The sequence below is a fragment of the Corylus avellana genome, chromosome 2, assembly GCF_965113065.1.
Source record: "Corylus avellana chromosome 2, dhCorAvel1.hap1.2, whole genome shotgun sequence".
Taxonomy (NCBI): Eukaryota; Viridiplantae; Streptophyta; class Magnoliopsida; order Fagales; family Betulaceae; genus Corylus; species Corylus avellana.
The window spans coordinates 19,405,032-19,430,409 of NC_142491.1; the positions used below are offsets into that span (position 1 = coordinate 19,405,032).

Genomic DNA, 25,378 nt, shown 5'->3' on the forward strand with positions numbered 1-25,378 from the left:
GTTGCTAAAACTTAGAACCTAGGGCTCTCGAGGTGAAGTTAATCTGCATGAGAGTGAAAGAAAATTCAGGAGAGAGCCTTGTGGACAGCAAGATTTTTGGGTAGCCATAATTGATCTAGAGTGACAGCAACCGGTCTTTGGAATTCAGGAGCATCTCTTTTACGGATTGCCGGCTGATTATGAGGCCTTAAGATGGCCTTGATCCAGGATTCTATAGGTTGATCTTGGAAAATTGAGGTATCCAATGGCCATTTAAGACTTCTCCAAATAATACGAGCAAACGATGGATCGGTTAGTTGAAGGGTTTTGGGGGAGGTGGATATTGAGGATTTATTGTACTGAAACCGAAATGGGATCAAAATGGTTAGGAGGGAATAATCGCAACTGCAACTGCTTGCACACGCTGGATAGGCATTGTTGAATCCAGTGAACCCATTTGGATGGAATCCCCACATGATTAGGATTCTTAAAAGAAATGGCCACTCTATATAGTCAAATGAATTTTCCATATCTAGTTTTAGAGTCATTAGTCCTCCATTGCCTTTTCCTGTTTCAATTGAATGAAAATTTTCATGGCTTAGAATGGTGTTATCATGAATTGATCTGCCTTTGTATAAAAGCAGATTGGGTTGGATAAATGATTTTTTTAAAGGAGAAGTTTGTATGGTTTAGCTCTTTTGGAAGGAATACCCTTCTGAAAAAAGCTTGCACAAATTTGTTTATGACACTAAACTTCACAATCGGCCATTAGTTTTTCTAGAAAATGCCAGTCATTTTGTGGGCCAAGAGCTCAATTAGGGTCTAATTGGGAAATGGCTTGGAAGTTCTCATATTCATCAAGAATTTGGTTAAGCAATAGGTTTTCCTCAACAGACACAATGGGGTTTCGAATTTAAACAATTCATAATTTCATATCATCACGGATTAGAAGTGGAGAAAATTTTATTGAGGTAGTCAACAAAATAAGCCCAAGTTTCCTCTCTATCACCGAGGCAAGATCCATCATCAAGTTTAAGGAAATAAACAAAATTATACCTTTTGCAATTATTTGTAGATGCATGAAAAAATTTCGTGTTTAAATCTTATCCGGTAAACCATAGCTCATGAGATTTCTATTTCCATAAAACTTCTTGCTTGTAGAGGTGTCAATATGGTTACGGTTAGCGATTATTGGAAATAACCGTCAACTGTAACCGCCTTAGCGATTAGTAGATTTCACTAACTGCAACCGTAATCGCAAACCGCCTAGCGGTTAACTACTAACCGCTGGTTAGCGGTTAGTGAAATAGGTAACCGCCCGCTAATCGCTTTTTCAAAATTGAGCTTTTTTTGGGGCCTTTTTAGGCTTTTTTTTTAACTACTGTAGCATTTTTTACCCTCATTTGTTTTTTGTATTTTTAGTGTCTTCTTAGGCTCAATTGCTATAAAAAGAGCCCATATTGAAAAATCAAAAATATTTGACCCCAAATTTACATTTACTTGTACTTAATCATAATTGGTTAACTTAAAAAAAAAAAAAAAAAAAAAAAAAAAAAAAAAAAAAAATTCAACACAATATATAAAAAAAGTTCAATAGAACATATAAAAGAAGTTCAAATAAAACATATGATATATATGATTATATGTATTATTTGTTATTATATAATCATACGATTTAATGATCAATTCATCATGTGATATAATCATATCAATTATAGTGATAATATTACTAAAATTATAATGATAATACATTAATACTTCAATTGTGTTTATAAGTAACATATTGTTTAATCCAATGTCAATTACTTAATTTGATATTATACGAATCACATTATCATTGTACATTAATAATATGATTCACTTGAATAAAGTATTTGAATTGTCATTTAAATCATATGATTAAGTATTGATATTATTCATATGCATATATGTATAATTATAATTTATAACATATATAGACTTATAAGTTTATTACATACATTGAAACTAAGTCTCTAGGTACTTAAGTGTTGTATTAGTATGAATTGGTATACTTATGACTTATGTCGTATTATATATATTATAATTTGTTATTATATAATCATATAAATTAGAATGATAATACATTAATACTTCAATTGTGGTTATAAGTAACACATTATTGAATATAATGCCAATTACTTAATTTGATATTATATGAATCACATTATCATTGTACATTAATAATATGATTAACTTGAATAAAGTATTTAAATTGTCATTGAATCATATGATTAAGTATTGATCTTATGCATATATATATAAAATTTATAACATATATAGACTTATAAGTTTATAACATACATTGGAACTAAGTCTCTAGATACTTAATGATTGTATTAGTATGAATTTGTATACTTATGTGTTATGTCATATTATATATGTATAATTTGTTATTATGTAATCAAATGATTTAATGATCAATTGATTATGTGATATAATCATCTAAATTATAGTGATAATATATGAATACTCAAATTGTGATTTAATTATCTAAAAAAAAATTGTGATTTAATGATGAAATGATTATGTTATATGTATAAATATTATTATAATTATAATTAAAAAAATATATTATATAAAAAGGCAGTTAGCGGTTAGCGGTTACGGTTAGTAAACCCAATAACCTCTAACCACTAACTGCTATGCGGTTATAGCGGTTAGCGATTATAACAGTTAGTAGTTTGCGGGCGGTTTCTAACCGACCGCATTGACACCCCTACTTGCTTGAGTTGCTCCTGAAGAGCATCTTGAAGAGCAGATTCACAATTTGAGTTCTCTGAAGGAGACTATTGGTGAATTTGATCAATATCAGTATTTATAATTATTATTTTTTAATATTACTTTGGATCTTTCCAAAGTGGTGCATATTTCATGTTTTGTGAACTTCTACTTGATGCACAAGGCATAAGCTGTCGATGAGTGTGGGCTCAAACTCTTTCTCAATAAGTGATGTTCAACACGTAAAATACTTAATTAAAATGAGAAGTGAATGACTAAAACAAGTTTCAAATTCAAAATCTTTGCTCTAATACCATGTAAAATTACCACTTGTCCTAAAAACTTAAGTTGATAGGACTAAATGAATTTAACAAGTTAATTTATATTCTACCAACTTCTTGAACTCCTGGTTGATATAGAGATTCAGGAGTTAGGCTGTGTGAGAGTAAATCAAGAATAGGTCTCGTACTTCACCAAATTGTGGTAAGAAGATCAAAAATAGTTCTTAGACTTAACCAAAATTATCATCTTAGACTTAACCAAATTATGTTTGACTTGAGTTTGCCTGTATGTGCATAAAACAGGTAAACAGAAACAAAATAGCATCATCGAACTTGGTAACAGAAACTTGCCTTGTAAATATCATCTTTTCTTCTAATTTTTGATCAGCACACCCAACAATCTTTCCCAAAAATTAAACATGAGGAGCAACATTAAGAATTGTTTTCTGCAGTTTACATCTTCATTTAATAGTTATAATACTGTTTTGATAGCAAAACTCCAGAGATAGCTCTAGCTTTTCCAGTTTCGAAAGGCATACAGATTTTTCTCACAATGCTTTTTTTCTTTTCTTCCTTGCAATGCTATGGGCATGAACAGACGAGCATCTACAAGCTTGATCTGGACCATGCATTAGAAATAAACTCTTCAAGGAACATCATTTGATTATGGGGTTCTTCTGAGAATCAAAGCCAACATATAGCAGAGGGCAGAGTCAACAGAGGTTAGTGCGACGATGAGCACTGCTACGATAACAAGAGTGAGAGTTGCAGTCTTCAGCTGCACAACACCAGTGAGAAACTCAGCTTTGTTCAACATTTTATGGCAGTGACTTCGAAACTAAAATAATTCTCGACACGCATTGCAAAATGATTATTTACTGACAATTTGAAAGACAATTGCATTCCCAAAGATCTGCAGTGCAACAAAAATGGGAAAATCATATTTTTAAGGTACTAAGCAGTAAGCACCTTGTTTGTTAAGACTCACACTTCTAAACTTCCAAGTGAACCACAAACTTTGGATACATACCGTGCTTTGGAAACCTGGCCACTCTATGTACTTCAGCTGACTAGGTTGCTCAACCAGAAATACAAATAGAGATTTTAAGCCCCTAAAAAAGAATATAAGACAACGGTTAATTCATCAAAGATAACTGAATCTGTTCCACATTGATATCAACAAGTATGTCCAATTTTCACATGAAACAGAAAATCGGGTATTGATTCATGACAGGCTTAACAATGGTTCAATATATGCAAGAGAACATAGAAAGATCTGTAAGTACAATACCACGAGGCTTCCTTAATCAGACTGAGCCAAAAGGGCTCCTCAGGCAAGTCATCGTGAAAGCTCAACTGATGATGATTTCTTCCTACAAATGTCACATATCTGGTGCCTAAATGCTCTGGACAAGAATATTGAAATCTTGCTCTATGAATCTGCTATGTAATTCATCAAATATTCAGAGATGAGTTTGTTAAATACAATTATAAACTGTTACAAACAGACACACCCGCAGAGGAATTAAAAAGTTACCAGTCGAGCTGGTGGCTGAAAGGCCTTGTAATCATCATATCTCGTAGAATTATGTCTTTCAATCTTGAATGGCAGTTTAGGATGGAAATGAATCAAACCTATAGACAACAGAGGGGGAAAAAAAAGATTATGCAATGGCAAATACAATGAAAAATATAACCAAGATAAAAGCCTTAGAGAAAGGGGAAAAGAAACCTGAACAATTTGCTAGCAACCCAGAAACAAATGCCATTCCTACTGCAATGCAAGAAAAGAGCTTTTAGCTCCCAGTGGGAATTTAAGGGAAAAAAGAGAAAAGAAACCCAATTGAATAAAGAACAGCACCCAATCATAAATTGGCACTTTTTAAGCTACCAAGTAAAATCCAAGAATAACCACTCCAAAGGATGTCTCAGCTCGAAAAATTAACAAACAGATCATATTGGGAGCAAAAGGAAACCTACCCAGATGCCCAACAAGAGCATACATATATAGTTTAAAACCTACTCAAATTCTTATTCGTTAAAAAAGTGAAACTTTCACGCTCAAACTTCAAATGGGGATGCTCAGTTGTTCACTAATTCTCAAATACAAGAATAACCGCTACTAAGAATATTTCAGCTAGAAAAATTAACAAACAGATCATAGTGGGAGCAAAAGCAAACCTACCCAGATGCTCAACAAATATATATATACATAGTTTAAAGCAAACCTAAATCTTATTTGTTTAAAAAAACTGAAACTTTCACCCCCAAACTTCAAATGGTGCTAATTTTTTCACTAATTCTCGACCGAGAGAAAATTTACAATCTGTCCCTCTACTGGATAATCAAGAAGCAAACATTTGCTGCATAGAATTTAATTTAATTTTTTATTATCAATTTATCTTTCCTTTGAATAACCATCAACTATACCAACCGTTTTGTCCAAAGAAGAAGGAGAAGAGGAATGAGAAAAGGACCCGACGAAATCAGCAAATGAGCAAAGCAAAGAATAAGGAAGGGTTAAGGAGAGGAGAGGCCTCGCGAGTGTAAAACGAACTGTTTTTCCAACTGGATACAAACGGCGAGTCGTCCACTCCCTTTGAAAAACGACTTCGTTTATTATAGTATCACTAGCTGCAGCATGGGAAACTACACTAATAAAGTTTGGAAAAACTTCACTTTATACCTATGAATTATCACGTGTTTTGAGAAAACTTTTCAAAATTTAAAAACTCTCAATTTACATCCATAAACTTTCAATTTCAATTAATTTACCCCCTCCATTAGTTTTAGCCGTAAATCTCTAATGAAAATGCCTAAAAATGCTAAATTACCCTTTGATTTTCAATTTTTTTTTTTAAATTTTAATTTGAAATTAAAGGTAAATTTAGAATTTTATAAAAAAATCATGGGTATAAACATTATTTTATCACTTTTAACGTTTTAAATTTGAAGGAATTGGGTAAATTGATTGAAGTTGAAAGTTTATGAGGAAATTGAGAGTTTTTGAAATTTAAGGAACGCCTTCTCAAAACAAGCGATAGTTCAGAGGTCTAAAGTAAAGTTTTCCAAGTTTTAACAACAATTGTAACTCTTTAAACTACACTAGAATTTTTAATTGTTTGTCAACTGGACGACAAATGCGTAAAATATTAATTATAAGCCCGATGAGATTAATACTAATGCTCTTAAAAATACTACCACCTCAACTTGACACCTAAAAAAAAGAAAGAAGGGAAACAATGGTTTGGTAGATAAGGGTGTGATACAATCGATCTATCCTCAAACTCACGAGGACTATGCATTTTGTGGCTTGGCACAATTGTTGGGTCTTTGAGAAATCTGACGAGAGAGGTTGTGTGCAGCAAAACAATCCGCTAACCTCATCGTGATTATTATTATGAAAAATTACAGTTTACCCCCCTAAAGTTGAAAGCGTTTTTCAATTCAAACACCAAAGTTTCAATTTTTGCAATCCATCTCCCCAAAGTTCCAAATTTTTGCAATTTAACCAATTGTATCCAAAACTTCCCATATTGCCCCTCATTTTTATTATTTATTTTTTTATAAAAAAATTTTAAAAAAAATTCAGGGTGGTCATAGCCACCCCTTTGGCCATCTGGCCATTTTTGCACCCCCAAATTTTTATTTATTTTTTTCGTAAAAAAAAAAAAAAAAAAAAAAAAATCATGGGCAATATGGGAATTTTGAGATAATATTGGTCGAATTGAAAAAAATTGAAACTTTGTGGGGGGTAGATTGCAAAAATTAAAACTTTGATGTTCAAATTGAAAAACGCTGTCAACTTTAAGGGGGTAAACTGTAATTTTTCCTTATTATTATTATTTTTTAATTCTAAGAGGTTAAACCTCAGTTTAACTTTGACTAATATCTTATATGGTACAAATCAAAATATGTTGACTTTTTTTTTTTTTTTTTTGCTAGGCCGAAGAGACCAATTTTGATTATCCTACCTGGGCGTAGTGGCGGATCCAAGATTTTCACTCATGGAGGGCATTTTTTTATGAATAAAAAAAAAATAATTAAATATAAAAAATGACAAGCACTCTTATTTGTAGATATGCTCTTCGGATTTGGTCTCTATCACTAGGATTATAATCGCACTTTTTTTCTTTCTTAAACAAGACTTTCGGGCAAATTTGCTAAATCTACTTCTACACGAGGTCATTTAGAATTTGATTTGAGCTCAATAGAATGGTTGTTTTTATCTATAATCTCAGATAACTACAATTATATATTTATACATTTAAAATATGAAACAAAAACTATATAAATTCATAAATAATTAAATATAAAAACAATTATCAAGAATAAGCTTAATTATATTGAGTGAAATGTGTCTTTTATTTTGTATTAAAAAGAAGAGAGAAGATTTTGTTTATTTTACTCTGTACTTTCTTTTTTTAAAATGATTAGAACTTTATGAGTTTTATTTGTATTACAATATAATAAGTATCACATCAACAATATCAGAGTTTCCTACTAATTTTCTATTAATATTTTGATCATCAGAATTCAAGTGTCCTTCTTGCTATTTTTTTTTTCTTTTATACTTTTCATTAAGTAGATGTTTGATCCATTTAAAAAAATAAAAAAATACATGTTCAGTAATTTACTGGTGTATAACATTTAGTATGTATTTTCACACACCTATTTTAACTTATAATGAAAAGTAAGATGGAAAGTGTTTAAGTTTTAAAATTAAATTATAATGAAGAATTATGTGCTAGTATTTATAATACACCTTCATGCCTAGATGATTCTATAGCTCACACAATTATTATTATTATTTTATTATTATTATTATTATTATTATTATTATTTCTGTTTACGTGGTTGACAAATGGCTACATGTGCGTCTAATTGATGACACTTCTGGCCTGTTGTGTTTTTCTCCTAAACCGCATTGGATATTTCTATTTATAATACACCTTCATGCCTAGATGATTCTATAGCTCACACAAATTTATTTTTTATTTTTTATTTTTTATTATTATTATTTCTGTTTACGTGGTTGACAAATGGCTGCATGTGCGTCTAATTGATGACACTTCTGGCCTGTTGTGTTTTTCTCCTAAACCGCGCGCATAGGATTTCTGTTTACGTGGTTGACAAATGGCTGCATGTGCGTCTAATTGATGACACTTCTGGCCTGTTGTGTTTTTCTCCTAAACCGCATAGGATATTTCTATATTTCTTTAAAAATCTTGTATGGCTTATATGCCGGCCGGCGACTCCTAAAACCAGTTGTCCGGCTTTTATAACCGGAATCTGGTTGGAACACCACGTTCGGCGTAATACCTCGTAATTCAACAACAAACGGTGTTTGTTTTGATTGGTGCTCGGGAAAATCAAGCTCAAATCTTGCTTCTCTATTCATGTAAGGTTTCACTCTACTATATGTAATATGTCACAATATTTTTCTATATATATGTAGTAATCTATTAATATATTAATGGAACCTAGCTATTACCATATTTTTAAAACAGTATTGTGTTTTTTTCATGTACAGTTTTAAGCTGTACAGGAGACATGCGTGGATGACACTAATTAAGGTTAATTGGTTTTGATTTTGATCAACTAAAAAATTTAGTTTGGTTATATATTGGAGGGATCTCAAAGCTGAAAAGTAGTTGATCGAGCACGTTGATTAATATGGGAGGGATCAAAGCTGAAAAGTTGAAGAGTTGGGTTGTAGTTGGGTCGAGCTCAGACAAATTTAACTTATGCGTGGTTGGAGCCACGGCGCTATTGATGTTGTGCGCCTGCGCACTGCAACTGAGACCCCTGAGCGAGAAGATGACACCGAGGTTGTTGATGTTCTGGTCTTCTCATCACATTGACATTCCACCTCCAAGTGAGTGTTATGCTTGTTTTATTGGCACATATCATTGTGTTCAATACCTCTTATGGTTTAAGACATTTGTGGATGATCAATAAATGTGAAATAATTTTGTCTCAGGAGTATATGAATGTGAAATAATTTTGTCTCAGGAGTATATGAAAACAATGGATATCTGATGGTTGCGGCAAATGGTGGATTGAATCAAATGCGAGCTGGTGTAAGTAATATGCTAGTTAATTTCCTTAAACGTAGCCACTATTAGTATTTGTTAGAATATATTCAGAATATATAAGATGATGGCGCACAAAATGACAGTCGATTTCAATGTGTTTAGTATGTTCATGAAATACATCATTATGCGTAATTTGAATCGCACTTAGATTGTCACAAAAGATAGGAGAACTGGAGGTCTGAGAAACACCCATATCATGTAGGAGACAACGGAGCCAGAGGAGCTCAGAAGTGATGTCAGCAAGAGCACGATACTTAGCTTCAGTGCTAGAGCGGGCAACAACAGATTGTTTCTTGCTATGCCAAGAGATGGGAGAATCACCAAGTAAGAAACAATAACCCATGGTGGAACAACTATCAGTGGGATCATCTACCCAATCAACATCTGAATATACATGTAAGTCTAATGATGAGTGAAAAGAGAAATGCAAACCATGAAACGAAGTGCCCTTCTCGTAGCGAAGGATGCGAAGAACAGCTGCATAATGAACTGAGCGTGGTGCGGTCATAAACTGACTAACAAGATGGACTGCATAAGCAAGATCTGGTCATGTCACAGTAAGATAGATGAGACTTCTAACTAACTATCGATAAAGAGTGGCATCAGAAAGTAGCTCACCATCAGTGGCACGAAGTTTGACATTTGTCTCTAGAGGGCTATCAAAATTTTTGCAATTGGTAAGGCCAGCTTGTGAGAGGAGATCTGAAGTATATTTGGCTTGAGAGAGATAGTAACCATTTGGATCAGAAGACACTTCCAATCCAAGAAAGTAGTTGAGAAAACCTAAATCCTTCATCTCAAATTGTTGACTCAAAAACTGTTGAAGGTTACGAATATCGACAGTATCATCTCCAGCAATAATCATATCATCAACATATAGTAAGAGTAGAATGAGACCAGCATCAGATCGCTGGATAAAAAGAGCAGAGTCATAGGGGCTAGAAACAAACCCAATTTGAGCAATAATGGAACTGAATTTGGCAAACCAAGCTCGTGGAGCCTGTTTTAGACCATACAATGCCCGGCGAAGTCGGCAAACCTTGTGTGGCGGATGATCATACCCAGGAGGAGGTTGCATATAAACTTCTTCACTAAGATCACCATTGAGAAATGCATTTTTCACATCCATTTGAAAAAGATCCCAACGATGCACAGAAGCCACAACAAGGGGGATCGAACAGAAGTAAGGCGAGCCACCGGCGCAAAAGTCTTCTCATAATCAATACCATACTCCTGATTGAACCCTTTTGCCACAAGACGTGCCTTGTATCGCTCAATAGACCCATTAGATTTTGTCTTAATCTTGTATACCTACTTGCACCCTACTGCAGTTTTGCTTGGAGGTAAATCAACTAAGTCCCAAGTATGGGTTTTGGAAAAGACATTAAATTCTTCAGACATAGCATTCTGCCAAAGAGGGTTAGTATGAGCCTTACGGAAAGAGTGAGGTTCATGTAGAGTAGCAAAAGCAGAATAACAGTGATAATCATGAAGATGGGAAGGAAGAGATGTTACCCAAGTAGAACAACGAGGGATAGAGGGAGTTGGCTCAAGAGTAGATGGATCAACAGGCAGGGCAGAGTCATTGGGGTCGACCGTCGGAATGGCGTCTGGATAGGCAAATCAAACGAGACATTAGTGAAGATAGGAGAAGAACTAGAGGGACTAGTAGGAAAAGACTCCATATCACTAAAGAACCAATGTTCCCAAAAAGTGACATGCCGCGAGATGTGGAGCCGTTTGGAAATAGGATCATAACAACGATATCCTTTGTGCTCAATGTCATACCCAAGAAAACAACATAGGCGAGAACGAGGTTCTAATTTTGTTCGTTCATGGGGTGGAAGAAGCATGAAACAGATACAACCAAAGATGCGGAGAGATTGGTAATCAGGAAGAGAACCATACAAGAGTTCATAGAGGGACCTATTTAAGGTAGTGGGAGATGGGACCCTATTAATGGTATAAACAACAGTAAGAGCGGATTCTCCCCAAAAGTGTTCAGGGATAGAAGCAGATAGGAGCAAAGCCCTAACAGTGTCTAAGATGTGCCTGTGTTTACGTTCAGCACGATCATTTTGTTGAGAAGTATTTGGGAATGAGCAATGGGGAAGAGTGCCGTTTTGTTTGAGGGTAGTAAGGAAGGTAGATTCACGATATTCCATGGCATTATTAGAACAAAAATTTTTTATGTTTCGACAAAATTGGGTTTGAACCATCCGTTGAAATTCAGAGTAAATTTTTGGAAGTTCAGACCGATTTTGTAAAAGATAAAGCCATGTGTATCGAGAATAATCATCCACAAAAATTACAAAATAGCGGGATCCACCCATGGTGGGAATTGGCGCAGGGCCCCATACATCAGAATGCACCAAATCAAAAGGAGCAGAAGAAACAGATGCACTATTATTAAAAGGTAATGCACTCTGTTTTTCAAGTTGACATGCAACACAATCAAATGCCTCAGACTCAACAGACCCTAACTGACCACTTGTAGCTAAAGAACGAATACGAGAAATAGATGCATATCCTAAATGAGAGTGCCATAAACTGAGGGTGGTAGAGGGAGACCGAGATGGAGTAGCAGCATACATAGCAGGAGGAAGATGGAGTGATGAAAGCTCAAACAGACGTCCAATCTTACATGCGGTCCCAATTAGCTGTCCTGTTTGTGGATCCTGCACATCATAACCTCGGTTAGAAAATTGCAGTTCTAAGCCAAGTTCACAAAGTTGACCAACAGATAAAAGATTTAACGAGAGATTAGGCACCAAGTATGTATCAGATATAGATAGTTGATGAGTAGAAACAGACCCGACGTGACTATCATCAAGATGGGAACCATTAGCAATGTAAATGGTGGTAGGCCTAGGTAACACAGATTTTGCAGAAAATATGGAAGAATTCGGTGTCATGTGATTACAACAAGCAGAATCAATATACCAAGAGAAATTACCTGGAGTGGTGGACATGGCGATATTAAGATTGGACTTAGATAAAACCTGATGAATGAGAGGTTCGATTTCTGCATGAGAAAGGGTACTGGGTTAGGGTGCAATATCGGTGTAAGACATATATGATGTATCAGTATGACTGACCGCAGCAGCCTTATGACTAGGAGCTCGATGATTCCCACGAGAAAGCCTTTTTCTGCGTTCACTATACCTGTGGCCAAATTTCTGATAATAGTGGCACTGGATATTTCGATTGGATGAGGAAGACCGGACAGGAATAGAATTAAGGGCACGCGTATTACGGGATGCAATGGCCATGACCATCTCAGAGGTGTGTAACTTCATAGTGGAGAATCGGGTCTCTTCTGAAATGAGTACACTAAGACCACTTTCCAAGGATGGCAGTGGTAAGCGGTAAAGAAGAGAAGCTCGAGTATGCTCAAACTCATCTTGAATTGCTGCAAGAAACTCGGCTAGGCGCATGCTATCGCGAAAAGCAAAGTACTCAGAGGCATCAACCTTATCCCTCCACTTAGGCTCACATAGTGCTAATTGATTCCAAAGACAAGTCAGTTGTGAATAAAAATCAGTAATACTCTGACCTGATTCTTGACGCATGTGATGAAGCTTGGTCACAATATGAAACCGCTGAGCAAGATCGGTAGTGCTGTAGCGCTGAGCTAACATGTCCCAGACATCTTTGGCATTGTCAAGATTGCCAAATGTCATGCTGATGGAGACGACACAAGTGTTGGAGAACCAAGAGATAATGCTGTAATGGATACTTTTCCATGTGCGGAGGCGAGTAGAGAAAGCCGCAGCGGGTTCCTCTTTTCCAGCAAGAGGTTTAGGTTCTTCACCAGAAACATACTCCCAAAGACAATGTCCTTTAAGCCACCTACTCATATTTTGAGACCAAGCCGGGTAATTGGAGCCATCGAGAATAATAGGGATAGGTTGGGTAATATCTTTGGTGTTTGGGAGAGTGGTAGTAGGTACGACCTTCTGTTTTGTTTTTTGTTTTTGTTTTTGTTTTTTTTTGGGAATATAATTCGGTGTGGTTGAGTGTAGGATAGGTTCTGTGAGCCTTGATGTGGTATTTTTGTGACCAAAAATATCAATTATAAAAATAACCACTCGCAATAGGACGAATCTTTGTAGGATACGGCTATAGAGAGGGTGTCGAACCTCAAGGACTGCAGGGGTTTAATTATCAAAATTAAAAGATCAAAGTTAACTTAATTCAAAGAGAGTGATTTGTTTGTGTGAATTTAAAGTGCATAAAATAAACGGAAATAAATGAAGTAAATATATGAGAGAGAGTAGGGTATTGACTTCACCTCTATCTGCACAACAATGGCTAATCATTACTAATCCCAAAAATTCATTCTATATATGTTATAAATAAACAATAAATTACTTTATTAAAGAATAAGCATAATCTATCTTTGGTTGGCACAGATCGTCCACCTAACCACTAAGATGCGGTACAACCCGTCTTCCCTAAGTATAAATTATCAAATTCTTTAACAAGATACATACAATCAATGAATAAGTGTAACCCATCTTCGGTTTGCACGGACTGTCTACCTAAATTACACTAAACTAGGGTGTAGTACAATCCGTCTTCCCTAAGCATGGCCTATCAAATCCTATTGATCATATGTCAATTAAACCCATTGTATAACCATCATCCTCATAATCACAGAAAACAAGAATGATTTGAGATCAACAAAAGTAAAATACTTTCTAAGACAAGAGAAGAATTTCACAAATATTGATATTGGAATTTAAGAAAAATTGCATTTAATAATTAAGAACAGAAATCAATTGTAGCAATCCTCATAGCTATACAATCAACATGCATAAATTGAAAATGTAGAAATTAAATACAATCAAACCATTGTGCTTGGGTAGGGTTACATCAACACCCCACGAAGGGGTTTAGCCGCTCATGATCTTCTAAGCTCCAAAGACAATTTTCTGATTTCTAGCTCTAGGAAGTGGTGTGTCTGTTTACAATGTTTAGAGCCCTATTTATAGAGATTTGGAAAACCCTAAAACTCTAGAAATCCTTAGAAAATCAAAAGTCAGTCTCCCAGTCCAATTGGGAGACAGAAAACCAAGCCCAAGTTGGAAAAGGAGTCTTGCCGTACACTGTACGCCCGTGTGCGCTCGATCCAAGATTTGGTGCGCTCGAGCCTAGCTGGTGTGCGCGCGAGCGCAGGCATGCGCTCGATCCTTGGCCGCAGACGCTCGAGCGTAGGTGCATTCGATCCCAGGAGTGCTGCGTTCAATCCTAGATCTAGAATGCTCAACTTTTTGTTCTTTTACGCCCAATTTCCAATGGTTTGTCAAGTAAGTCCTGAAACACAAAAACAAAACAAAATCAAACAAATAATAATACTAAAGAATTAACATATGTAAATTAAGGGGCTAGAATGTGCAACATTCGGTGCTTATCACACCCCCCAACTTACATATTGCTAGTCCCTTAGCAATACAAAACAAAAAATAAACTGAAAAACAAAAAGATAAGTCCATCTTTCGTGGGATGTACGATTGCATTTAGCGTATGCAACATGCCTTTTAAACCCCTAGGCATTCCCTAGAGGACGAGTGAAGTCTCGTGAGGGTTTTCTAGGAATGATACCCATAAACATTGTCATCATTATGTCATTCAAAAGGATAAAGCATCACAAAAATAATGGTTTTCATTTATTAGCAAGTTTAAAATTATAAATTCCATCTTCAAAATTCCAAGGAATAACAAGTCAAATCACTTACCAATGGCAGATTGAGATACACAAATTTCAATTAGTGCAAAGTGAACCAACACATAGTCATGAGGCTTCAAAATAATTCCAATATGAATGAATCACCATCTCAGAATTCATTGGACTTCATATCAAATGAAACAACCAAGGCATACAATTTTTTTTTTTTTTTTTTTTGTAGGCTTTGCAATGCTTAGCTCCCTTAAGCTTTCTAGTTGACCCATGTATCGAGTGTTAGGCCAATGACTCCCAAACCAAATGGCTTTAGGGCACTAGGTGTAAAGACACCCCTAAGGACTTACTAACTCGAGTAAAAAAGGCTACGAAGCTAAGCTAGTCATTTTATTAATCAACCCAAAAATTTCACTTTTTGACGCGAACACTCACTACTTAATAAGGCAAAAGGTTCGGTTACTCAGCGAAAAATTCAAACTTGATTTTTTTATTTTTTATTTTTTATAGCATGCCAAAGTTATTCACCCAATATGTCACCCAACAGAATTCAAGATATTGAAAACAAACATAATTGGTCTCAAAATTCATACCTCACAGACATGTGCTAGTGTGCTCAAGATATATTTAAATTAAAACAAGAAGCATCTGATGTTGCCAAAAGTAAGTAACAAGACTCAAAATCCCTAAGTCATATGATCATGTGTTCACAGCTTTAAGCCTAACAATGAATTTCAAACCAAAATCAAAGCTCAACCATATGCTTAAGAATGACATAACAATAATAATGGACTGTGTTTTGTTTTTCCATACCCCCCAACTTGAATCATACGTTGTCCCCAATGTATGTATAGAACTAAAGAATAAGATCAAGAGTACAGAAATACCTGAATGGGCAGATGTGGGCATATCATACCCCCAAACTTGAATGCAAAAACACATGTCCTGAAAAACAAAGTGATACTCCAACCAAATACCAATCAAGTGCACACATTGTTGCAAAAATATAATTAAGGAATGAAACAACAATGGATAAAGTAAACCTGGATGGAGATCATGTACCCTGGTGGAATGAGGAGTCGAGCGCACAGGGCTTGCGCTCGATCCTATGAAACTAACTCATCTAGTCAAAATATATGGAATCTGCCAAGTCAACAGAATCCACATCCTTGATGCGTGCAGTGTTCTCTGACCCTTAAGTTTAAATTTGAAGCACCAATATTTTCTTCTCTTAGACCAAAGAGAATAAATTTTACCCACAAATGGGTAATTCCAAATGCCATGATATCGAGGTAGATCCTTCTCGATGGTCTCTTTTTTTTTTTCGTCTAACAGCCCTAACAGACTACCCTCCTGGCCTCTTGGTAAGTCATAAGAAATAATGACTGGGATAGTGTCATCTAGCCCTAAAAATGAAGATTTCAGATTACCTGGAATAGGGGCTTGGGGCTCATATGGCATCTCGGGAATAGGAGGTGATGGTGAAGAAACCTTAGTGCTTGCTTCCTTGCTTTTTTCCCGATGTAGATCCTGTGGGACCTCAATTTGCTCCTCCTTCCTTTCTTCCACGAGGTTTTCAACCACCTCTCCACTCCTCAGTGTGGTGATAGCTTGCTTATGACAAGAAGTACTTTCTTCCTCCATGTAGTGTCCATCAGGATTGGCCACTGGATGACTTGGAAGCTTTCCTTCATCCCTCCTGTTGAGGGCATTGGCAAGTTGTCCTACTTGAGCTTCTAGCTTGGCAATGGATTGGGAATGTGAGTTTAGTATTTCCTCTCGAGATTTGACCGTCTGCTTTATCTCGCCCGCCAGCTCACTAATCATTTTTAGCATCCGATCCTCAAAATTAGAATCTGAGGGAGGTGGTGCGGCCTGGTATTGCTACAGTAGAGTTGCTTGATATTGAGGGGAATATGATTGATCATTGAACTGCGGATAGGCCTGATGGTACAGTTCATGATGTTGTGGAGCATAATTCCCAGGAGCTTAAGCTTGCCACGAGAGATTGGACTGGTTGCTCCATGCCGGGTTATAGGGATCAGAATAAAGGTCATTCCCCGGTCTAGAGAACGGTCTGTTCATATGCTCATAAGAATAATTAGAAAATTGTCCTGCTGTAGAACAATCTCTAACATGATGATAAGGACTATAGCAATATGAACATGGTCCATGGGGTGTTGGAATGCCTCCCCACATGAACTAACTAATAGAATTAACATAAAATAACAACAGAAAAATAACAATTAATAAAAATAAAAACTCACAAACGGCCCTTAGGTGCGCTGGAAATTTGGATGCCGACTGCTGCTAATGCGCTCGATCGCACGGCAGGGTACGCTCGAGCGTACTGCCGTCGATGGGTGCGAGCGTAGGCATGGAAGGATCGAGCTCAGAAGGTGGAGTGCGTACGTGCGCTCGATCGCAGTCACAGAGATGGGCAGCTACGGACCTGTTTGAGAATTCTAAAAAAAAAAAATAAAAAAAAAAAACACAAAAACAAAATTAAAGTTAGCAACGAAAAACAGGAAATTAGATTATTAAGCTAAAATTAATCCTTAAAATTTGACAATAAAACTGTTAAGCAGTCCCCGACAACGGCGCCAAAAATTGATGTGGTATTTTTGTGACCAAAAATATCAATTATAAAAATAACCACTCACAATAGGACGAATCTTTGTAGGATACGGCTATAGAGAGGGTGTCGAACCTCAAGGACTGCAGGGGTTTAATTATCAAAATTAAAAGATCAAAGTTAACTTAATTAAAAGAGAGTGATTTGTTTGTGTGAATTTAAAGTGCATAAAATAAACAGAAATAAAGGAAGTAAATATATGAGAGAGAGAGAGAGAGCAGGGTATTGACTTCACCTCTATCTGCACAACAATGGCTAATCATTACCAATCCCAGAAATTCATTCTATGTATGTTATAAATAAACAAGAAATTACTTTATCAAAGAATAAGCATAATCTATCTTTGGTTGGCACGGATTGTCCACCTAACCACTAAGATGCGGTACAACCCGTCTTCCCTAAGTATAAATTATCAAATTATTTAACAAGATACATATAATCAATGAATAAGTGTAACCCATCTTCGGTTTGCACGGACTGTCTACCTAAATTACACTAAACTAGGGTGTAGTACAATCCGTCTTCTCTAAGCATGGCCTATCAAATCCTATTGATCATATGTCAATTAAACCCATTGTATAACCATCATCCTCATAATCACAGAAAACAAGAATGATTTGAAATCAACAAAGGTAAAATACTTTCTAAGACAAGAGAAGAATTTCACAAATATTGATATTGGAATTTAAGAACAATTGCATTTAATAATTAAGAACAGAAATCAATTGTAGCAATCCTCATAGTTATACAATCAACATGCATAAATTGAAAATCTAGAAATTAAATACAATCAAACCATTGTGCTTGGATAGGGTTACATCAACACCCCACGAAGGGGTTTAGCCGCTCATGATCTTCTAAGCTCCAAAGACAATTTTCTGATTTCTAGCTCTAGGAAGCGGTGTGTCTGTTTACAATGTTTAGAGCCATATTTATAAGGATTTGGAAAACCCTAAAACCCTAAAAATCCTTAGAAAATCGAAAGTCAGTCTCCCAGTCCAATTGGGAGACTGAAAACCAAGCCCAAGCTGGAAAAATGAGTCTTGCCGTGCACTGTACGCCCGTGTGCGCTCGATCCAAGATCCAGAATGCTCAACTTTTTGTTCTTTTACGCCCAATGGTTTGTCAAGTAAGTCCTGAAACACAAAAACAAAACAAAATCAAACAAATAACAATGCTAAGGAATTAATATATGTAAATTAAGGGGCTAGAATGTGCAACATTCGGCTTATCAAGCATAGTGAGAGGATCGAATCTGGTGTGGCCGAGTGTATCATAGGGGATATGAGCTTGTTTTTAAGGGTTAGGATCTGGTGTGGCTTAGTGTATAATAAGGAATATGGTCTTTGGTTAAAAGGGCTGAGATCTGATGTGGCTGAGTGTATTACAAGTCTGTGAGCTCAAAAAACCAGAAATAATCTAGTTTGGCCGATTGTAGTGTAAGCAGGTGAGCTCAAAAGACAACTTACAAGGGTGGCGGCGCGTGGTGGCTCCTCGGTGCGCGTGCTTCAACTAGTTCAATAGATTGACAGCCTCCGATCACGAATCTGAGATTCGTTTCTAAAAACGGCTTATAGGGGCGGCACGTGGTGACCGAAAATGGCGCGTGCGGCGGTGCAAAATTCCACAAAAAGTTGTGGCGGTGCGTGTGCACTCCTGGTGGCGCGTACTTTCTACAGGGCAGTAGATTGGCAGACTCCGATCTAGATCTTGGCAATATTTTTTTGAAAATGACTGACTAGAGGGTGGCGCGTGGTGGCCGGCGGTGGCGCGTGAACAGTGACACAGACACTTCTGACGGCACGTGAGAGCGCGTTGAACTTCAGAACTACTATCTGAGAACTCCACAGGATAGATCAGACCTTTTTGAGCCTGTTGGTATAATAGTTATACCAAAACAAGATCGAAAAAGCCTTTGAATTGCGTGGAGAACGTACTGACTTCCTATTTCTCTAGACAAGGCCAAAACTTGGCTTTGATACCATGTTAAAATAAACCAAAGAATATAGGGATGAAACTGAATACTATATTTTTGTGTGAATTGAACTGTATACAAAGATGCCTATTTATAGTTGAATAAGGCCAGATAAACTAGGAAATACAATCACAGAATTAATGTACAATATTGCAAAATAATATCAATAAATATATACAGGAAAAATATATCAAATCAACAATTATGGTGAGTATCAAAATATATTCAGAATATATTATATATTCTAACAGTATTAGTGTCTTCTGATTACTGTTGAGTTGCTTATGTTATACAGATTTGTGACATGGTTGCCATTGCAAGATATTTGAATGTCACGCTTGTTGTTCCCGAATTGGACAATACCTCCATTTGGCATGACAGAAGGTGATAGCTTTGATCGATCTGCTTCCATTTTCTCTTATTGAATCTTATTGAGAAATTCTTAACGAATTGCTTTACTCTGAGCAGTGAATTCCAAGATATATTTGACGTGAATTATTTCATTACATCTTTGAGAAATGAGGTCCAGATATTGAGACGGTTGCCTGAGGAGCAGAAGAGAAGAATGAAGAACGCTACCATCTATTCCATGGAATCCAGCAGATGGTCCAACATGGGCTATTATTACTACAAGGCACGTTGTTTCCCCCAATTTGATCAAATCATGCTTGGTTAATTTAATTGTGAGTATAATTTGTTTTCTTGTTCATGTGTTTGTTTGCATGTAGATTCTTCCCCGGATAAAAGAGCACCAAGTGTTGCATTTCACTAAGACTGATTATAGGCTTGCAAATAATGGGATTCCTGAAGAGCTTCAAAAGCTGCGGTGCCGAGCAAACTATGAAGCTCTGAGATTCACCACCTCAATAGAGGAAATAGGGAAGAAGATTGTCAGGATTCTGAGGCAAAACGGTCCTTACTTGGCTCTTCGTCTCAGATATGAAATGGATATGTTAGCATTCACTAGTTGTAATGAAGGTTGCAATGAGACAGAAGTTGATCAACTCACAAAACTGAGGTGATCAGTTATCTTCGTTTCTAGATAAACCTTGATTTCCCAAACCTTTTAATTAACAGCATTTTTTTGTTAATGTCCAATGCATAAAATTGTGTACATGTAATTATCAGATATGACACCCCATGGTGGGGACGAAAAGCAATAAATTCTATAAAGAAAAGAAAAGACGGCCGTTGCCCTTTAACTCCCGAGGAAACTGCACTTGCATTGAGGGCATTGGATATTGATCCCAGTATCCAAATTTATATTGCTGCTGGAAATATATATGGTGGGGAAAGGAGAATGGCCCCCCTCAGAGCAGCTTTTCCAAATCTGGTTAGTTTATCGATTGCATGTAATCACTCACATGGTAGCCTTTCCTTAATTATCTCTTGTTTTTGTTTTTGTGGAACAGATTAGAAAGGAAACATTGCTGACAACCTCAGACCTTAAGCCCTTCCTGAAACATTCAAACATGATGGCCGCGCTGGATTACATTGTATCATTACAAAGTGACATTTTTGTGCCAACATATGGAGGAAACATGGCAAGGGTTGTTGAAGGCCATCGACGGTATTCAATATAATCTACCAATCGTTAAATTAATCTTAGAATTCATCGTTTATTGCAATTCTTACACAAAATTTATGTGGTTTAACTGTTTTCTAGATATTTGGGGTTCAAGATGACAATCAATTTAGACAGATGGCTTCTAGTGTATCTGATAGATCATTACAGAAATGGGTCACTCATTAGCTGGGATGAATTCTCCCAAGAAGTGCAGACAAGCCATGCTGATCGCATGGGCAGCCCTACTCGAAGGACAGAGGTTCCTGCGAGACCCATGCAAGAAGATTATTTCTATAGTAATCCGCAGGAATGTTTGCCAGCAATTGTTAAAAATCCAGAGAGGACATAATAAAACACGTAGGTTATGCGCTTTGATGAGGGGATTAGAGATGTGTTATTTCACCCTTTGCTACGCACACACCTCCTGTAATCAATTGAAAGTCTATGATAGCATTAAATATGTTAAAATGATAATGATGTTTCACTGTAATGTAATGTGATCCCATGATGACGACCTTGACTTTCAATATAACGAGAACTTAATTTGGAATGTCAAGTTCAAATTGTTTGGAGAAAAAGAAACGTTCTCAAGCAAAAAAAAAATACAAGACATGAGCAACCAACCTATGTACCAGGAAATTGGTCACCAGAAGGTTGCATTTGAGATTAGGTATGCTACAATCAGAATACAGGCAATGTCAAGTTCAAATTGTTTGGAGAAAAAGAAACATTCTCAAGCAAAAAAAAAAAAAATACAAGACATGAGCAACCAACCTATGTACTAGGAAATTGGTCACCAGAAGGCTGCATTTGAGATTAGGTATGCTACAATCAGAATACAAGCAATGGCATCACTCAAACAGATTTCTTAGAAGGAACTCTTGAAGAAGAAATTTATAATTTAACGCTTCCGGACATCAGTCGCATGAAAAGTGTTGAAACCTAAGAAAACTAAAGACACAAGCATATACAAAAACCAGGAGATGACAAAGTAGCAAGTAAACAAGAAAAATGGAGACTAATGAAGTGCAGTACTAGTTTCTCATAAAAGGCAACGCGCCATGAGATCCTCCTCAAGATAGTAACCTAACGAAATATCTCACCCCAAGAAGAAAAAAAGAATAACATTGGAGATCAAGGAAAACACGTGCCACTTCTAGAAGGAAACCGAGAGGCTATCCCCTTCTCCCAATCACGCCCCTCACAGCACTGTAAGGCGCCTATCTCTATAATCTAATTTAGGTATCGGAGGTGGAGCAATCATCATTCCCCCATATTGCGGCCCTCAATTACTGATTCATTTGCCTTCCTTAAAATAACAAATTACTGTCTATAAGTATACAATCTATGTGATCACGCATTTAGTAGGAATAAGTGAAACGCTCATAAAAGGAAGAAAAATAAGCAACCTGATTTTTTCTCCCCTTCTGGTTGGCATTGTTGTGACTTTGATGTTTCTTTTTTGTTTGTGTCATGACTTTTTCAACCGTAGACACCATTCTTTTGAATGGTGCCTTGCCTTTACATTTAACCGCTATAGGACTAAGAACTTTGGTACTTTTCACTACTACACCATCAATGGCTTCATTACTTTTGGAATATGCGCATGGAATATCATGGGAGGGTAGACTGGGTTCATACATTGAACACTTGTATTTCGCTAGCAACATGTCTATACAACGCATCACATCCATGTAATGGTCCTCATTGGTTGATGTAAGCGTTGCTAATTCACTATATTTTTTCAACAAGCAATCATATCTTCGGGCATCAGGGTTGCAACTAAAGACATTATAACTACTCTCAACAAGAGTATATGCGCGCTTCAAATCCTTTCTCCATCGGTCAAGAAAATATTTTGTGGGCAAAGATTTAACTTTCTTTAATGTCAGTATAGCAAGGGCATGCCTACACAAGATTCCTCTACATTCAAACAACCCACAAGTGCATTTAACTTCACATTCATCTCCATTGAAGTAAACACAAAAATTTCGTTCTTTTGTGTAATCATCAATTGTTACCTCATCAGATACTTCGTAGGTAGAAATTGCACCTTCACTTTTAATAAGAGAGCAATTGCAATACATCAAGCAACTAAACTCCTAACAAACTTCTTTGAACTTTGCATTGGTATAAAGTTCTTGAAATTTCTTCTCAATAGAAAAATGAGATATACAGGGAAGGATGGCATTAAAAGAATTGAAATCAGCTACTTTCTCATTCTTAGCCTTTCTCCTCAAAGCATTGTCAAATTGGTCAACAAATTCCTTCAGCATGCTTCTGGAGTGCACATAATTATCAAAAAATGCATGAACTTTCACTTCTTTGTGTAGTTTGCATTCCAACCCAAAATGTATCTTTTAAATACGCTGGTATCCAATGAGCCCGCTCACAATATAACCAACACAACCATGCATTATCCTGAAGATTATACCTTTCCAGTACACCTTGCCAACTGTTATCAAATTCAACACAAGTTTGACAGTCGTAGATTGCACTTTGTATGGCACTCTTCAAGCCACACTTGTATTGAGCATGTGATCCTAGCTTCTCTGGGAATTTTTTCATAATGTGCCATAAACAAAATCTATGTCGGGCTCTAGGAAAAACTTTTGCAATTGCACTTTTCATAGCCTTATCCTGATATGTTATTATTGCAAGTGGAGCTTGGCCGTTCATGCATTTCAACCGTGTTTCAAACAACCAAACAAATGTGGCCGTATCCTCACCTGATAGTAATCCGGGCCCGAAAAGTATTGACTGACCATGATGATTCACTTCCACGAAAGAAGCAAATGGCATTTTGTATATATTGGTCAAATACGTCGTGTCAAATGTAACCACATCCCAAAAATACTTATATGCAGCCCTGCTTCGTGCATCAGCCCAGAACACATTCCTTAGCCTAGAGTCGTTGTCCAAATCCATCACAGCGTAGAAGCCATCATTCATTTCTCGCATTCTAGTAAAGTAGTCATAAAGTACTCCAGCACCTCCTTTGCCAAGCCAAAGATGTCTTGCCTTATTAATAAAATTTCGACAATCTCTCTCTATGAATGACAGATTTTCATACCCTCCACCTTCAACAACAAGAGAGTTAAAGTTCTTACTCACACCTATCACAACTATATCATTTAATTCGAGCCTTCTTTTCACATTATCATCTATCCTCCTATAGCATCGAAAAAATCTTGTTTTACTAGGGCTTAAAGCATGATTATGGTTCACATTAACAGTAGTCAAACACCATGCTCCATCCTTGAACAATGCATTGATCTTGGCCTTACACCCAGTTTTCGTTGTCGGATTAGGCTTGTGAATATTAATTGCATCAGTTGGCTTCTTGCCATAACGAGCACATGTAAGGGTGACGTACTTATGACTCTCGTCTGGATTATTTTTACCTCCTTTAGATGTCACCCCAAACCCCGATTGCTGAGCATACCGCCTATAATATAGTATTAGTTCTTTTTCAGAACTAAACTTCATTCCTACCTCCGGTTCTGCTTCTTTCTTATTACATTGCACATCATTGTCATCCTTGTCTACTAACTCTAAATCACAGACAACTTCATTTTCATCTAGATGAAAAAAAAAAAAAAAATACAGTTACCCAATCAACATATTGGAACAAGATTGGAATCACAACATTCACTAAATGACAATCAACACAAACATTTCAAGCATATTGTAACACATTTGGTATCTTTTTAAATTGAAGGTTTGCCAAGGAATCCAAGAAAGGGAATTTAACACAAATGAAGCTCCATTGGCTTCAATAACTGATACTCAATATGATCTCAAAATTGGAACGCAGGAAACTGCTTTTATTAAGGTAAACACACTTGAAGCTCCCTGCTATTGTCAACTTACATTGTTATGTCATTGTCATTCTCCTTTTTCATTTTTCTTTTCTATTTTAATTTTATTCTTTACTAACTTATAACGGTTTTTTTGTTTTGCTAACTTACTAATTTGATTTGCTGCAGGATACGAGTTTCAACCTATTTGAATAGGCGATTGAGCATGTTGTTTTGTTTTTTTGAAAGCATTGCTCTTTTTTGTTCAGCTAATGTTTTAGTACATGTTACAAGAATTTTTTGGAAGCATTGCTGTTTTTTGGCTGATGGTGGTGTATAGTTTTTGCAAGTGTGGAATGGTACATGGTTTTTGTAAGTGCTGAACATGTGGAATGGTGTACAGTTTTTGTAAGCGTTAAATAGATGCAAGCTACTTCTGGCTACAACAACTACCTATCTATTTGCTGTATCCATCAGGCATTTCCAAATCAATTGTCGATCAACATTGAAAGAATTATTACACCAACTTTTGAATTGGATAGCACACTGATAGATTTTAATTTTCTAATTTATTTTACATAGATGAGTATATGATTCATCTGTTTATTCAACGAAAGAGCT

At 36.3% G+C, this 25,378-nt stretch overlaps 2 protein-coding genes and 1 pseudogene across 4 annotated transcripts; 1 reads left to right on the top strand and 2 right to left on the bottom strand.

Annotated features, from left to right (window-relative positions):
* Nucleotides 1-3,326: 3,326 nt before the first annotated feature.
* Nucleotides 3,327-5,519, bottom strand: LOC132165694 (uncharacterized). Of its 3 annotated transcripts, none has more exons than XM_059576373.2 (6): nucleotides 5,434-5,519; nucleotides 4,732-4,773; nucleotides 4,537-4,634; nucleotides 4,291-4,439; nucleotides 4,030-4,111; nucleotides 3,327-3,777 (listed from the first exon to the last, which is right to left on the bottom strand). In XM_059576373.2, exons 2-6 carry the CDS (start codon nucleotides 4,766-4,768, stop codon nucleotides 3,664-3,666), a joined length of 480 nt encoding a protein of 159 aa, XP_059432356.1. In that variant the 5' UTR covers nucleotides 4,769-4,773; nucleotides 5,434-5,519; the 3' UTR covers nucleotides 3,327-3,663. The 3 variants fall into 3 exon arrangements, with proteins under 3 accessions (XP_059432356.1, XP_059432340.1, XP_059432348.1); XM_059576357.2 differs by having other exon boundaries at nucleotides 4,291-4,442; XM_059576365.2 differs by having other exon boundaries at nucleotides 4,291-4,442; nucleotides 4,732-4,770; nucleotides 5,434-5,511.
* Nucleotides 5,520-8,669: 3,150 nt separating this feature from the next.
* Nucleotides 8,670-21,306, top strand: LOC132169877 (rhamnogalacturonan I rhamnosyltransferase 1-like). The gene is made up of 8 exons (XM_088513450.1): nucleotides 8,670-8,877; nucleotides 9,015-9,082; nucleotides 19,686-19,774; nucleotides 19,859-20,024; nucleotides 20,119-20,408; nucleotides 20,519-20,723; nucleotides 20,803-20,960; nucleotides 21,057-21,306. The coding sequence occupies exons 1-8, from the start codon at nucleotides 8,676-8,678 to the stop codon at nucleotides 21,304-21,306; spliced, it is 1,428 nt and encodes a 475-aa protein (XP_088369576.1). The 5' UTR covers nucleotides 8,670-8,675.
* A 1,012-nt stretch (nucleotides 21,307-22,318) lies between these two features.
* LOC132169866 (protein FAR-RED IMPAIRED RESPONSE 1-like) lies at nucleotides 22,319-24,446 on the bottom strand (annotated as a pseudogene).
* Nucleotides 24,447-25,378: the final 932 nt, after the last annotated feature.